The sequence below is a fragment of the Drosophila arizonae genome, chromosome X, assembly GCF_054131065.1.
Source record: "Drosophila arizonae isolate 15081-1271.41 chromosome X, UAZ_ARI_1.0, whole genome shotgun sequence".
Taxonomy (NCBI): Eukaryota; Metazoa; Arthropoda; class Insecta; order Diptera; family Drosophilidae; genus Drosophila; species Drosophila arizonae.
The window spans coordinates 1,644,920-1,661,029 of NC_142927.1; the positions used below are offsets into that span (position 1 = coordinate 1,644,920).

Consider the following 16,110-nt stretch of genomic DNA (forward strand, 5'->3'; position numbering starts at 1 on the left):
GACTTGACTCGTACAAAAATACAAAAATATATAAATCTATATATCGATTTGATAAAAAGTAAAAAAATATAAATTTATAGAAATATATATTTTTGAAGAGCTCGTATGCTCGATGTGAACAATACCAGATATAAAATAAATGTGAGCTCTACGAGACCAGCTCAGAGCCAACGAAAGCTGTCCGAATTGACATTTAACTGCCCGACTGCTAGATGATTATGTGTGACTGGTTGGGGAGGGGGCGGGGAGTCTGGGGGGAGAACGTCAGAATGGGAGGGAAGGAATGAGGCGGAAAGAGGAGAGAAAAGAGAGTGAAAGATTTGACAGCAATAAAAAATGGGAGAGACAGAGAGAGAGAGGGAGAGGGAGAAAAAGAAAAGGAAGTAGAGCAAGCAAGGGAGAGAGCAGAGAACCGGATAGTTAGAGGAAGGCTAGGATTAGCAAGTGAATGGGAATGGGAAAATAAAAGAAAGCGAATGGGAAGACGAAAGAAAGGACGAACTCAAATTTGAGTCTTAAATTTGAGCCCCTTTGAGAGAATATAGCGAACATCCATTTCCACTCTCGAACTGATCTGACCATGCATTTGCCTTACAGGGAAATCCGTGGCAGCCGATATGAGGGAGAAGTTCAACGAGGACGTGAAACACGCCGAGAGCCGTTTGGCCGAAAGAAATTTGGAGAGCGCAGAGCCTGCGGTGAGCCGAGAGAGCTTGATTAAGGCATTTCTATCGAGCACCATCACCACCGCCTCTGTCGGCACCAACACCACCGTCTCTATTGGCACCGGCAACAACAACATCAGCAGCACCAGCAGCAGCAGCAGCAACAGCCACAGCCACAACAATGCTGCGAATAATCGCAACTACAACAACAGCAACAACAATCTGGATGATCATCTAAACAACAATCGTTACAACAACCACAATAGCAACAACAATAACAACAACAATCAGATCCCCAACAATAACCACGTCAACAACAACAACAACAACACTCACGCCCACAACAACAACAACAATAATCACATCGATAACAGCTACAACATCTACGGCAGCTTTAACGACAATGTGAGTTTTGTTGGATATATGATATAGTATATGTTAGATATATGTAAATATAAGATAGCTGTACATTTTTTATATATACGTATTCCCTTTCATCTACACTTAAGACGTTTTCCTTAACTCTCTTTCATTAACCCAATTAAGAACTATTTTACCTAAGATATATTTATATACCTGATATTTATTCGTAGCCCTCTTATAATTATCTCTTATATTTCTTGGCTACTCGCTTCTCTTTCATCTGTCGATCTTCGCTCTATTATTATGTGTGTATTCCTACACATACCTCGTACCTCTTCCTTATAAAGACTCCCTGATTCAGAGCAGTCGGCTGTATATGATGCCTCTATCTGTATTCCAATCTGAAATCTCTTATGCTGCACCTCTGTAGTATACCTCAGTCTAAGGTCTTCTGCAGACCTCTTTGTCGTATAAGAGTTTGTCGATGGGACTATGTATAATATATGTATAAGATCTGCCTTTAGGCAATTCAGTATTCAGCGTATCTTCTATAGCTCCTATACTTATTTGGCCTTGATCTCTCGAATGCTATCGACTCCAATTAATGTTGCTCCTCCCTCTTTGCGCTTGACAGGATTCATCGATTCGTATCATGGACATTGGAGCGCCGGCGTCAGCTTGTTCACGACCCGAGGGACGCAACGATCAGCGCTATGAGTGCAACCTGTGCGACTTCCATACGAGCAGCATGAACGTTCTGCTCATCCATAGACGCACCCACTTGGACCTCAGCCGCTTGAGCACCGTGTCAACGGGGATGCCAGGCAGTGGAGGTGCCAACAATTGCCTGTCCAACAAGTCGCGTGCGTCCCGCAGGGCCAACACATCGATCTCCCGCGAGCTGGCGACCTACTCGTCGCTGTGGCGCTGCCAGTCGCGACACGTCTCCATTGTGGTGGATGCGCCGCTCAATGACGAGGAGCAGAGGCAGGTGGCGAGCATTGCCCAGCTGACGCTGGCGAGCATTGAGCGCGTGGTCAAGTCGCCCATACCCCCCGAATCGCCGTTGAGCGAGTGCTCCAGTCCGGCGGTGCGCCGCAACACGCAGATTAGCTCGAGGGATCCGAGGCGCAAACGTTGCCATCAGCTGCGTGCCACGATGCCAGTGCCGCCGCCGCTGACGCCGCCGTCGCCCGCAACGCCGGCGAAACAGAGAAGACTAACGCGTTCCTGTACCCGGCAGCAGGAGACCAGCTCCACCGCCAGTGCGGAGCGTGAGAGGGCCAGGGCAGAACGGGCAGAGCGATTGGGCAGGAGGCGGGGACTTAGTGCTGCAAGGGAAGCAGCCACAGCGACATACGATGATCCCAATGCCGACGAAAGAGATGCGAGTACAGCCAGAGGAAGAGAACGAGAAAGGAAAGTCCTGGAGAAAACACCAACTTCCAGAAGATCCGCCTCTTCCTCAGTCACCTTTGCGCTTCCCCGAGAACGCGCACAGCAGACTGGTGAGAGGAACTGCACAATTACCAGTGCCTCCATGATGTCCACGCCAACATCACCGTCGCCATTCGCACTGGCCTTGCCCAGTCGAGCGACCCAAACAGTGAATCCCAGTCCGGAGACGGCGCCCACATCGAAGGCAAAGTCCACGTCAAGGCCGGCAGGCAGACCGAGTGGAGGCGTGTCGGCCGCGGAAGCGGCTGCGAAACGGGGACGCAAGCGCAAGCGAAGGGATGAGGAGGACGAGGATGAGTATGAGGACGAGCAGGCAACAGCTTCCGAGAGAGAGCAGAAGGCGAAAGCTGGGACACTGCAGGAGACAGAACAGATGAAGAAGGAGCAGGAGGAGCAACAGCAGTGCAACGACACTCCAAATCAGATCGTGAATGATTCACGTGAGCTGCACCTGAGATTGCTCGCAGAATGGGGAGATTACGAGCAGGAGGAACCGGATCTGGAACAGGAACAGCGAATCGAGCAGGGGCAGCAGCTGCAGCAGGAGCTGCGACAGCAGGAGCCAGACGACGAAGCCGACGACGAAGCCGACGGCGACGGCGACGGCGACGGCGACGCCGACGCTGACGCTGATGCCGAAGCAAGTCCTGCCACAAATGATGCACTATGCAATGATGTATCCTTGAATGCCGTAGCCTCCTGTTCATCGAGCTCGTCGTCATCCAAACGCATACGCAACATACCAAAGAAGGATCGTCGAGATGTGGTGCTGCAGGAGTTCGATGCTAGCGCCGAGAGCAACTGCGTGCAGGAGGAGCCGATCCTAATTCAAGATAGCGATGCTAGCTCCAATGAGAGCGTTGTCTTTATCGATGCTGCCGAGCCGCAGCGCTCGATGAGAGCATCAGCACTAAATCCGAACCCGAATCCGAATCCGAGTGCCGTCTCCTGCTTTGACTTTGACGAGGAAGACGAGCACCTCGAGCCGGCTGCCATTCAACCGAATGCACCCATCGCTGAGAGAAATGGAAATGGTCTAAGCTATAGACGGCACACCAAGCCCTCGGCTCCAGCTCCTGCCCAGACGGCAACAGCCACAGCTACGGCTCCTCTGTCCAATGGCGGCGAGGAGCCGAACTCTAGAGAGCAATCTCTGGCCAAATCCAACGAAGATCTTTTCAAGTCTTTCAATGAGCACCAGCGCAAGCAGCTGCAGCAGCAGCAGCAGGAGTTGGAACACGAGCAAGACTTGGAGACCGGAGGAGGCAGTGTGGATGCAGAGGCAGAGCAGTCAAATCTGCCCATCAAGGAGCGACAGAAACGCATTTTCAAGTCGCGCAACAAGCAGCGCGAGGAGCAGGAACAACAAAAGCAGCAACAGCAGGAGCGGGAGGAAGATGAGGACGAGACGAGTCAGCAAGAAGTTTCGCTGGCGCTGGAACAAGAGGAAGAGGAGGAGGAGCAGCAGGTAGTGACGTCGCCTCTACCCACATTATCCAATGGCTCCAGTTCTGAACTGAAGACTGATAAGCGACGCCAAAGCAATCCAAACAATTGCGCTGCCAAAACCCAGTCGCAATCCCAAATCATGTCCAGCTACAGCCTGGCTCAAACTCCGCCCACGCCGACACCCACAGCCGAAGAGCTGAGCAACTCGTCGCCTGTGCCAAGCCAAATGCAAGCGCAAGAAACGCAACTGCAATTCCAGACGCAAATGCCGTTTGCTTCCCAAGCGCAGTTCCCCATTCAGTCGCAGTTCAGCGGCCTAGCCTCGCCAGCACTGAGCCATATCCACATCCACATGAGCTCCAACAGCAACAGCTCCTCGCATTCGGCGAGCAACAGCAACAGCAACAGTAACAGCAGCTCCATTCTTTCCAATATGGCGGTCATCTCGGCGGAGGAGGCGTGCGAGCTGCAGCGCTCGGCTCCTGCCCTGGTCGAGGAGTCCACCACGGCCACAGAGTCGAGCGGTGTGCTCATCCTGGAGGACATATTGCTGCCCAATCTCTATGAGATACGCCCCAATTCGGAGAACAGCAATATGAGCAGTGCGCGGGTTCGCAGTCGTGCGAGCAGAGCCAGCCGAACCAGCAAGAACAGTAAAATCAGTAAAACCAGCAAAGCCAGCAAAGCCAGCAAAAACAGTAAGCGGGGAAGCCGTGGAAGCGGCAGGAGTACCAGCGGCAGTGGCAGTGGCAGTGGCAGTGGCAGTGGAAGCGGCAGTGGCAGCAGTAGTAGCGGCAGCAGTAGCAGTGGAAGCACTTGCAGCAGCTGCAGCGGCAGCGGCAGCGGCAGCAGTGGCAGCGGTAGCAGCAGCACCGGCAGCGGCAGAAGCAGCAGCAGCAGCAGCGGACGCAGCCAGCTGAAGCGGCCGGTGAGAGCAGAGGGGGCCGAGCGTCGAGATGCAAAGAGTCGAAAGGAGAGACAAAAGCAGGAGCAGCATCACAACAAACAGAAGCCACAGAAGGCGGAGCAGCAGACGCCGGCAGGGCATTCAAAAGACAAGAGAGAAAGGCAAGCGAAGAAAGCAAAGCACTCGAAGAAAGAAGACAAGAAACACACACAGAAACAGCCGATACCTTCCACATCGGCGGCAGCTCAACGCGCACATGCCGAAATACGTGAATCCCCGCGAGCTGGCTCGCCTTCATCGCCAAATCGCTGGTCACCGACGTCGTACCCGGTCGGTCGACGCTTTGAAGTGCAGCTGAAGGAGCGTGAGCGGGAGATGCTGCTTAAGTACGAGGCGGACATAACTAGCGGACGCAGGGCGGAGATCAATCGCATTGCCCGGGAGCGCTGGGCTCGCGCCCGCTGTCAGCACAAACCGGATGCCGAGGAAAAGTTGCTGCTCATGCGGCTGAAGGAGCAGCGCAATTTCCGGCTCAATCGCCGAGCGATTAGCGTGCACCCAACGGCCATACGAAGAGAGAACATAAGCCGCCCACAGAAGAGCCCATCCTGTCAAGCGTTTACCACGCTGAGCGAGCAGGATCTGCAGCTTTCCAGGCGGCAGCTGCAGCGTCTGCGCGAAGCTCAAGCTAGAAGAAAGCGACGAGGTAGCGGCTCGCAAACTGCAGTGGAAACTAGAAGAAGGAGGCAAGAACAGGAGGTCGAGAAGGAGAAGGAAAGGAAAGAAGGAGAAAGAAAAAGAGAAGGAGGATAACCGGAAAGAGGAGCAGGATCAATTGGATCTGGACCTTGAACTGGAACTGCAATTGAGTCCGGTATCAGATGAGGCGCTAGAAGAGGAACAGGAAACGGTGGCAGAACAACAACCGCAGGATCAGCTACACGGACAGGAGCAAATGCAGCTGGAGGAAGAGCAGGAGCAACTGCAGCTAGAGGAAGAGCATGAGCAGCTGCAGCTAGAGGAAGAGCATGAGCAGCTGCAGCTAGAGGAAGAGCATGAGCAGTGGCAGCTGGAAGAACAACAGCAGGAGCAGCTGCAGCTGGAGGAACAGCAGGAGCAGCTACAGCTGGAGGAAGAGCAGGAGCAGCTGCAGCTGGAAGACGAGCAGGAGCAGCTGCAGCTGGAAGACGAGCAGGAGCAGCTGCAGCTGGAAGAAGAGCAGGAGCAGCTGCAGCTGGAGGAAGAGCAGGAGCAGCTGCAGCTAGACGAAGAGCAGGAGCTGCTGCAGCTGGAGGAACAACAGGAGCAGCTGCAGCTGGAGGAAGAGCAGGAGCAACTGCAGCTAGAGGAAGAGCATGAGCAGCAGCAACAACTGGAGGAACAACAGGAGCAGCTGCAACTGGAAGAACAGCAGGAGCCGCTGCAGCTCGAGGGACTGCAGGAGCAACTGCAGCTGGAGGAAGAACAGGAACTACTGCAGCTGGAGGAACAGCAGGAGCAGCTGCATCTGGAGGAACATCAGGAGCAGTTGCTGCAAGAACAGCATGAGCATCAGCTGCAAGGACAGAAGGAACAGCCCCTACACGGACAGCAACAAGAGGGGCAGGAGCAGCAGAGGCAACAGTCGCAGAGAATCGATGATCCACTGGATGATCAGCCGTCATCGTCACGAGCAGTAAACCGTCCGTCGCCAAGTGGCAACAATTCCGATGCAGATGAGTCGAAGGAAACCACCCAAGAGATAGCAGCAGATTCACGGATTTGTGCTGTGATGACTCGTCCCATTCCTGGCTACAGCAACACCTTCATGCTCTGCTCCCTCAGCAACAACAACAACTTCACCCCTTTGAACAACGAGGCACTATATTTGGATAGCGAGAATCATTTGGTGCCGGTGCCTTTGGAGGCGCTAACCGAGACACCACAGCTACCCGAAGGGAATCCGTTGTCTGCGGTCTTTCTGCTGGATGGTGAGGCCATAGCGCAGGTGGTGCAGGGTGAGCAATGTGAGAACCCGGAAGCAGAAGAAGGGCAAGTGGGAGAAGGAGTAGTGGAAGGAGGGGATGTGATGCCAGGTGCTATACTGGGCATGATGTCGCCTTCAAATCAATTAGTCGACGGCCACGACGACGAAGAGGAGGAGCCGGAAACAGCTGATGATCTGGTGGCAACTGATGAAGCCGAGGATCCATCGGCATCCGAGGAAATGTATCAGCTTCAGTCGAATGTGCTCCAACTGAATGTCGGTGGCCACCAGCTGGAGATATCAACCGAGGTGCTAATGAATATAGCCGAGCAACAGGATGACATCATCATTGAGATCGACGGCGGCGGGCAGGCTCTGTTGCCTGCCGCCGAAATACTGCAGGCGGCCAAGAACTATTTGCACGAGCGAGACTTACAGCTGGTCAATCTGGAGGACTTGACCTTGCACCAGTGCAACAACGGAGCTGGCTCTGGCTCTGTGCCTCTGATAGTCCCCGATTTGTTGGCTGCAGCGCTGTCCGGCAACAGTGTGGACGTTCTACACATTGAGACTCAATCGGCGGCTGCAGCGGCAGCATCTGCAGGCACGGCACCAGCACAGCTACCAACACTGACACCAGCGGCAGCTGGAGCTGGAACTGAGGAGGATGTGGTTGGCTTTATGGCACACACGTTGCCGGTCAGTGCCTCCCACTTGACGCCGCCGATTACAGCCCGCACGAACGAGACAAATGCGCTGCTGGATCAGACGCCCATCATGTCCGCCTTGGAGCAACCAAGCACCAGCGCCTCTGCCGCCCTTCAACTGCGCGCCGGCAGCAGCAGCTCATCGGCCTCGCCTCTGTCCCTGGATTCCATTGGTGGCAATCTGGACGATAGCCTGGCCGTAATTGGTGTGACCAATGGCAGCGGCAGCGGAGTGCCCACATCCTTGGAGCTGCCCATAACCGTCACCAATCCGGCGATTGCGCCCCGTTCCACAACTGCTGATATGACGAAATTTGTGCCGTTCCAGTAGCTGTTGCAGTTGGATGAATTGTCCGATGGCTGGGATAGCCTGGACTCGGAGTAGATAGCGATTGGTCAAGTCGATAATCAGCTATGCTCACATTCGGCAGCGCCATAAGCAAGACAGTTAAATGAAAAGAGAAGAGCGAGGGAGAGCACAACAGAGCAGCAAATCATTTCTAACTAGAATATTTCATTTACATACATATTCTCTCTCTTTCTCCCTCTCTCTTTGCAAGGAATGCAGGTATTTTTGTTTTCAAATATAGTAAGGAAAGCTTAAGCTAAATGAGAGCGAGCAGCATAGTAATAGAAACTTGGACTGTATACTGTTTACTTTTAAGTCACTCGCTCTCGCTCTCGCTCTTGCCCTTGCTGTCGACGACACGCACTCAGCATGAGCAAATGACTATACACTTACACTTACAGTTAGGTTAAGGCAGAATAAGTAAGAGCAGCAACTGGAATAATGGCTGCTCTCGTTCTCCCACTCTTTCTTTTTGTGAGTATGCATGGTATGCATCAGCTACGTTATTTTCAGCATTGCAAATGGAAGTTAGGCTAAGGCTATTAATTAGGGAGCGAGCAGGATAGCAACAAAATGAATACTAGAATACTTTATGTATAGACTAATGCGTGCGCCGTCGCTCTCACTGACTTGGTGTACAATACACATACATATACATACATATATTTTTTTTTGCAAGGCAAATATAAAGCAAAGCTTAGAGTAAGCCGATCGAAAGAAGTGCGAGAAGGAGAACAGAACAGAACAGAACTGGACAGAACAGAACAGAACAGAATTTAGCATACTTAAGAATTACTAAACAAACGATTATAAATGTATATGAATATAAATGTTTTTATTTTATTCTTTTTACTGCAACAAGATACCCTTCATTCGCATAAATGAGGTAAATCTATACAAGGAAATAGAAGTAGCAAACTGTTTAAAGCTAGAACGTGTAGCTTAAGAAGTAAACAGTTTCCTACTCCTATTTCCTAGTATAGATTTTCCTCATTTGTGCGAACGAAGCGTATCATGTTGCAATAAAAGAAAAAAACAAAAACAAAAAAAAAACATATTCATATAAACATTTATATAAATATATATGTTTATAGTTTAATAAGAAATGTTCTGCACCAAAGCAACTTAAATGAGTTAAAACATATTTTTAATAAAATTAGATATAAATATAAATCTATTAGTATATTAGTAAAAACAGAAGCCTACAAATATATAATATGAATTATATAACGAACTTAATTTTGTAAACCTTAATTTAAATGTAATTAGTTAAAAATAAATGAAATGAAATATTTTCAAATTAAAAAAAAAAAAAAAAAAAAAAAAAAAAAAAAAAAAAAAACTTTGTGTATTATTATGAATTCTCATTTCAAAAAGCCGTTTTTTCAGCTAGAACTGGTTTATAGCCCAGCCAACATTCCTTGAAAACAATATATGTAAGTAAAGGGCGCTTTTTCAAAAATATTTAGAGATGAGCCTGTTCCGGAATTAGATTAACGAGTCGATTTCAATAACTTAGAGATGAAACTGAGCAGGCTAGCTCCAACTATATTTCTTGAATCTGCACCGATTTGTAGCCTTCATCATCATAAATCAAAGTGGCCTGGTCAACTCCACATAGGAGCCAAGCAAATAGAAATCATACAACTTTAAGTAAGGCTGAAAATCGGAGCACTTCTAAAATAAAATAAAATAAAAAAAAAAAATTATTTTTTTTCGAAAAAAAAAATTACGAGAAATTCGGCAAATTACCAAAGAGGGAGAACTAAAAAAAGGTAACAAATAGACTATAGAAAAGGAGAACGGAATAGACCAAAGCGTGCACCAAGTTAGGGTACAGTTCAGCTGCACCGTCGGTCCCAATACTTTGGCGGAAAGGGAGCAAAGAAGGAGCAAGTGAAAACCTCTTGGAACCGTGAAGTCTATCTGTATCTGGTCTGGTAACTATAGTATCCTGTAGACATAACCGTACAGAAGAAGAGCCCGGTAAGCACATCTTAGAAGTGACGTTATCCTGAAATATATAAGGTGTATTCTCTGCAAAGTAACTCTAGGGCATATAGAAGAGAAAAGGGGCGGAGAAGCGAAGCAACGGGAAGAAAAAATATACCCTATATAGCTACTCTTTATAAACCGGTAAGCAAAGAAGTTGAGCAGCAGAAATCTACATAGTATTAAAAGCGTATATAAAACCTGTATACCCTATAGCTCGCGAGATATAGCGGGAGTGAAAATCATGACCTTTAACTACACATCTTCGGACGAGGAAGACATGATTCTAGACATTGAACTTCTGAGCAGCTCCGATGACAGCTCAGTGGAAGTAATTATGGATGCGGTCGAGGGTGAGCTGGTGCAACAACAACAGCAAGAGGCTCCGTTGGAGGTGGATCTAGTATCAGATTCGGATGAGATGGATGCCTTGGAATCGGAGTCCGAGGATGTAGACTTCAGCTCAATAGATGAAGATGATTTGATCGAGCATGTACCAGAGGACCCTACAATGGAGGAGGCTTACGAGAGCATTGATATGGGGCTAGCTGTGCTGGATGGGATCGCGCAATTGGAGCATTTGGACGAGCTGACTCAAGCCGCGCAAATGGAGCACATCAAGGAGGTCTGTCTTCAACAGTTGTCGGGGGCCTCGAACACATCGAACGAATGGGCAGTCATTGCCCCACTGCACACCAGCTCGGTGGTGAATGTGCTGCGTCTGTGCTTCGGTCGCATCAATCGCAACGAGTATCGCATCTACGATGCTACCAACGGCAATGGGTATTGCCCGATCCCTGGGCCGCCGTTGGTAATCGAAGGGTTGAGCACTAAGCCGTCGGGGCAGCTGGAGCCGCTGCTCGATGGCTTGGCGCTCACGGAGACCTATGTGCACCTCTTTCCGTACAGCTCTCTATCGGAGTACGTGAAGCAAATGATCCAGGAGGAGACGGGCGCTGATATACCAGAGCTGTTAAACAACGCCGACAGCAAGATGGGCATTGAGCTACTTCCGGACGCAGAAATGAACATCATGTGCGCCGGTCGCGGGGATCGTGTGGGAATTCATTTCCGCTCATGTACCCAATCCAAAGAGCAGCAGATGCTGAACGAGGAGAACAGCGGCACCAACATCTTTGGCGAGCCAACTGTAGTCTCAATGATTATTGCCAAGACGGAAGTCGTGCTCTCCAACCAGCAGATTCAGCTGCTGGCCCAAAATCCGGAGTCAAACATCTATCTCTATGCCGACAGCAGCTGCATCTACGTTCTCAACGGACGCATTCTGTTCGAGACCACAGAGCTGACCCAGCACATTCTGCCCATCAGCAACATTGATCTGATCCCCTTCTCTCCATCAGAGCCCATTTCCATTGACTCGGACCCTGACGATGAATAAGGGGCCGATGATCGCAGACTGGAGAATTCTACACTGATTACCTTTAGTAATGATAATTCAAGACTGAAAACACAAAACTGGAACACAGAAGACTGAAAATGCAAGACTGAAAACGAAAAACTAACAATATTCATAGAGAGAACTAAATATTGAACTGAATGCTGAATAATAATAATGAACAATACTGAAAATAGAAGACTGGAAGACACGAAGGCAGATGACAGAAGACACACGAATCAATCAAGGCAAATATTTGAGATATGTAGATGCATTTATAGATGTACATGTGTATACATAAATAGCTAAATATAGGGATATCCCAGGTATTCATTTAGTTTAGGTTTTTGTATGTACGTTGGGATGTTCGTCTTATCAATTGAGATGTAGAAGAATGGGATGGGAAATTATTTGAATTCTGTTCTATACCTTCTAACTGCGTCTGTATTTGATGGTGTTTAGTCTCGTACAGATCTTTATTCTTCTGAACGTGGGCTTATATAGCCGGACTCATGCATACTTTTAACCCTTAAATCTAGTGCGTCTATTGCTGAGTGTGTAAGGCTCAGCAATGGTCTATTATATATTCATATATATCGTTTAGTTTGTAGGTCTCCGCGTTGGTCTATTGGTTATTCTTATCCTATCGCTGAGTTTGTAAGGCTCAGCGCTCGTCTCTTAGATAATCTGTCGCTTCAATTGCAAGGGTTAGTTTTCATCTGTCTATTTATAGAGTCCGTACATGTGACCCTTATCTTTTCCCATTACACTACCTGCTAGTCGTTGAGTGCGTCGATCTTCGTATATTCGCATGTTCAACAACCAACTGTACAATATTATTTCACATCTTGCAATCCTTATATCGTATCTAGGAGCACATATCTTCTCAGCTTACTTCTTTCGTCTATTGCATTATGCATCTCATATCTGGATTTTCACACCTTATGTCTTTCCAGTTTCAAAATCGTTTATCCTATAACTGGTCTCTACCCCAATCGCTTTGTCTTGCTCTCTCCCTATGTCCGTTCCTATCTCTATCTCTCTGCTATTGTTATACTACTATGAGTTATATTGGCATATTGTGCTACTGTTATACTGCGCTGTTGTTATACTATACTGTTATAGTCGTGCTTCACTGTTTCGTGAATGCGCCTATTATTTTCCCAGTGCATTTGCTAATTTGGGATATTGAAATTTTCACATTTTGTTTTTGTAATATATATTTTTATTGAGTTTTCAACAAATTGAATGACATTCGGTTTGTACGCCTGATTAAACAATTAAACAATAACAATTGCATTCAAATGAATAAACAATGTGCTATGTAATTTGTTGATTCTTTTAGTTTTCAATTATAATTATTCATTTATTATAATATTATTATCAATATTATTATTGTTTTGTTTTCTATGCACTCAACTTTCAGCTTGACTTGGATTAATGTTTCTTTCTTCCTTTTTACAATTTGTTTAAACATAACAAAAGACGCACGTGGAAATAGTTAAAAAAAAAAAAGATGTCTAAACACAATAAATAATAATTAATTAGAATTACTTTCGCGGCCGATATACATATATATAAATATCAATTTATATTTATTTATATATATGTATAAATACATAAATTATAATTGAAATTTTCATTTTGGATGGCAACAAATCAATACTTGAAATTAGTTTTGTAAACATGCAAAGTTGTTGCTGTTGTTGTCTTGCTATGAACTGATTCGATTTGAATATTCGAATATAAAAAAAATACTTGGGTTGCGTAAATATACAAATTTAACTAAATAAAATGAATATTAGAAACGGTCGGGCTTCAATTTAGATATTGTTTGATTGAGTGTTTGTTGTGGTTGTTGTTGCTATTTGGTTTGAGCGGCGAGTGCTTAATTGCTTTAAGCTCTTCTTCCCTTTCTTCTCCTTCTCTTGTTTGTTGTTGATTTTTGAACACTCTACCGAAATAGTTGTTTTTGCTGTTTGTCACCGGAGACTTTGGCTATTTAAAGCTTGGCGCAGATCTCGTTTGTGAATTCCGAGCACTTGGCCTTTCCACCGAGATCGCCAGTTAGATATTTGCCCTCTTTGATGGTCTCGAATGCGGCGCGTTCAATCTTGTCCGCATGCGAATTTAGCTCCATGTGACGCAGCATCATCACAGCAGACAGTAGCAGAGCTGTGGGATTTGCCAAGTCCTTGCCGGCAATATCGGGCGCTGTGCCATGCACCGATTCGAATAGAGCACCATTCAAGCCCATGTTGCCCGAGGGCGTCAGGCCAAGACCACCGACCAAGCCGGCGCACATATCAGATAAAATATCACCATACAAATTGGGCATGACCTAGGAAAGAGAGATTACTTAAGCAACGAAATGATTCAAACTAACATTCAAATTAGTGGCAAGCGTTGCCAGCTCGTTAATAAAATTCAAATTGAGCCACCGACCATCGATTAGGGTCCACTTACCAGCACATCGTATTTGCCTGGATTCTGCACCATATTAAGGCAGACCGTGTCCAAGTAGCGTTCCTCGAACTGAATTTCCGGATATTTTTTCGCTGTATCACGCACGCAACGCAGGAACAAACCATCCGACATACGCCTGTCAAATGAGAGATATATAAACGTATATAGCTATCCAGCTAAGGCTCTAGAGATCTAAAGATCTACTACTTACATAATGTTGGCCTTGTGCACAACGGTCACCTTCTTGCGATTGTTATTCTTGGCATACTGGAAAGCATAGTCGGCCACACGCATCGACGCTTCCTCCGTAATGAGCTTGATACTCTGGACGACGCCATCCACAATTTCGTGCTCGATGCCAGAGTATTCACCTTCAGTATTCTCACGAATTGTGACGACATCGACATCATCGTAGAGCGTCTTGTAACCCTCCAGGCTGCGGCAGGGACGCACGTTGGCGTATAAGTTGAATTCCTTACGCAGAGCCAAGTTAAGCGAACGATGGCCCTTGCCAACGGGTGTCATCAGGGGTCCCTTGAGACCGATCTTGTTGGTGTTGACCGAATCGATGGCGGCCTGGGGTATGCCGAATTTGCCATCGGGACCCTGAGAAGCAAAGTATTTAAATTAATATTCAAATTCTTATGGCGGGCATATGACTGACATGTGTTGCCAGTAAGTGAATGAATTATCTACGAGCTTTTCGATAATATCGATTATTTTCAGACAAGCGTTGCCAGCAAGTTTCTGCGCGCCTTATTCAAAAATAAACGGTTGAAAAATCATATGATCAAATACTTACACGCACGGGTGTTACATCAACAGCTTCCCACTCGATGGGAACGTTGGCGGCAGTGAAAATCTTTTGCACGGCAGCAGAGATCTCGGGGCCGATGCCATCGCCGGGTATGAGTGTTACCTTTCTGACCCCGGACGCATAGCCGCGAGTGGCAGCGGGCGTTGTGTTGACCTGCAAGCAAACAAATTTAAATGCCAATTAATTACAAACGCAATCCACAGCGACACAGGATCACAATCTACAGAACCTATCCGGTTGCCAGATGTCTGGTTACATAAGCGACATCTCGCGCATGCAAACGGAAGCAGCGGTGGCGCTGCAGCTAATCGCGCGTTGAGGTTAAGCGCGTCTGGCAAGGTGGGCTGGCAGGCAGGCGGCGGCGTTGCCATCGCTATTTATGCAACCCGTGCGAAATATAGAAACTGATAAGCTTAAGAATCTAATTTATGAGGGTGTTTGTTTTCCCAAATTGATCAGAATCAAATTGAAGTGTTTTTGGTTTTGCAACTATCAAGAAGTCTTAGACAATGTAGGCAATCTTCCATCAACCCCCCGCCCCATCCCTCATTCACGCGGTGTGTTATGTAAACGAAGCAGTGCTTGTTTTTCTTACGCTCCCTCTTTTGGACCAACGGTAGTTGATTCTGTTGCTGTTGCTGTTGAAAGTGCACGCACCTTGGCTTTAAATGTTGCTCCGGCCAAGGACGTTGACTCGGTCGCCGCCTGAAAACCCAATTGCTTCAACTGCCAAATATATTTTTTGCGTAATGTGTTGTTGTTGTTGTTGTTGAGGTTGTTTGCACGTTGGTTGGGGGTGTATGTTAAGAACAAAATCAAAAAGTTAGTTTATGTTGCGTTATTATTAGTTATTTCTTTTGGTTTCTTTCCCCTCCTGGAAGGGCGCACGTAATCACAAATGGGCAAATATTGCATCTGTATGCGTGTGTGTGTCTGCGGGACAGAAGGCGAAGGAGATTTGCGAAAGGGTTGACAGTCGCGGCACATACAATGTTTGCTTAACTAATTTGGCAAGCTGTTAAAATTATTTTATTAAACTCTCTTATGATCTTACAATTTTCTGTATAAATCTAGCAGCCATTGCGTTGCGTTTTTGGGTTACTTGCACTTGGATTATTTTCACGTATAGAAAAAATTTGACCACTCGCACGTCTGAGACTTTACTTTGCGCCCGCCGTATCGCCACCTAGCGGAAAAACTGTCGAATCTGGAGCATGACCGATATGCGTGAGCTATTGGTTATCGAGCATGCTTTTGTAAGCGTTGCCATACCATATAATTGTCACATGTTTAAAAACAAGTTATACAAATACGTATGATATTTATATTACTTATGAATTATTAATTGAAGTTAATATGGCTAGTAATCCTAAAGTATAAAGAGTTATTTGAACACATTTTGATCAAGTTGAATTTATGTAGATGCAAAGAGAGATTTTACTGTGTATATCAATTAAATAAGGAAACTGGCGCTTCATTTTCTTACACATAGAATGTTAGGAATTTGTCTTATTTATTTATTTACTGTTTTGTTTTTTGTTTTTTAAATGCCTACAGTTCGTTTTATGATCGACA

The 16,110-nt window shown here is 46.8% G+C and overlaps 3 protein-coding genes across 5 annotated transcripts in view; 2 read left to right on the forward strand and 1 right to left on the reverse strand.

The window, feature by feature from the left end:
• LOC108618030 (uncharacterized) overlaps nucleotides 1-8,988 on the forward strand; it is a 30,170-nt gene extending 21,182 nt beyond the window's left edge. Inside the window, exons 4-6 of the mRNA XM_089474200.1 lie at nucleotides 598-1,070; nucleotides 1,663-5,568; nucleotides 5,627-8,988. Coding sequence (XP_089330326.1) covers nucleotides 598-1,070; nucleotides 1,663-5,568; nucleotides 5,627-7,846 — 6,599 coding nt within the window. The 3' untranslated portion in view covers nucleotides 7,847-8,988. The remainder of the gene's footprint in view (nucleotides 1-597; nucleotides 1,071-1,662; nucleotides 5,569-5,626) is intronic.
• Nucleotides 8,989-9,182: 194 nt separating this feature from the next.
• On the forward strand, nucleotides 9,183-11,589 carry LOC108619010 (uncharacterized). 2 transcript variants are annotated; one of them, XM_089474197.1, is made up of 3 exons: nucleotides 9,183-9,850; nucleotides 9,910-10,000; nucleotides 10,073-11,589. In XM_089474197.1, exon 3 carries the CDS (start codon nucleotides 10,101-10,103, stop codon nucleotides 11,253-11,255), a length of 1,155 nt encoding a protein of 384 aa, XP_089330323.1. In that variant the 5' UTR covers nucleotides 9,183-9,850; nucleotides 9,910-10,000; nucleotides 10,073-10,100; the 3' UTR covers nucleotides 11,256-11,589. The 2 variants fall into 2 exon arrangements, with proteins under 2 accessions (XP_089330323.1, XP_089330324.1); XM_089474198.1 differs by having other exon boundaries at nucleotides 9,919-10,000.
• An 865-nt stretch (nucleotides 11,590-12,454) lies between these two features.
• Nucleotides 12,455-15,747, reverse strand: Idh3a (isocitrate dehydrogenase [NAD] subunit alpha, mitochondrial). 2 transcript variants are annotated; one of them, XM_018015293.2, is made up of 6 exons: nucleotides 15,590-15,747; nucleotides 15,193-15,261; nucleotides 14,521-14,688; nucleotides 13,930-14,324; nucleotides 13,719-13,854; nucleotides 12,455-13,593 (listed from the first exon to the last, which is right to left on the reverse strand). In XM_018015293.2, the coding sequence occupies exons 1-6, from the start codon at nucleotides 15,614-15,616 to the stop codon at nucleotides 13,255-13,257; spliced, it is 1,134 nt and encodes a 377-aa protein (XP_017870782.1). In that variant the 5' UTR covers nucleotides 15,617-15,747; the 3' UTR covers nucleotides 12,455-13,254. The 2 variants fall into 2 exon arrangements, with proteins under 2 accessions (XP_017870782.1, XP_017870783.1); XM_018015294.2 differs by lacking the exon at nucleotides 15,193-15,261.
• Nucleotides 15,748-16,110: the final 363 nt, after the last annotated feature.

Coding starts and splice junctions, on each gene's coding strand:
- Idh3a (XM_018015293.2), bottom strand. CDS start 15,616: ATGGCTGCTAGATTTATACAGAAAATT. Junction 15,262..15,589: donor CTAGATTTATACAGAAAATT/GTAAGATCATAA, acceptor TATATTTGGCAG/TTGAAGCAATTGGGTTTTCA. Junction 13,855..13,929: donor GTGCACAAGGCCAACATTAT/GTAAGTAGTAGA, acceptor CTCATTTGACAG/GCGTATGTCGGATGGTTTGT.
- LOC108619010 (XM_089474197.1), top strand. CDS start 10,101: ATGACCTTTAACTACACATCTTCGGACGAGGAAGACATGATTCTAGAC.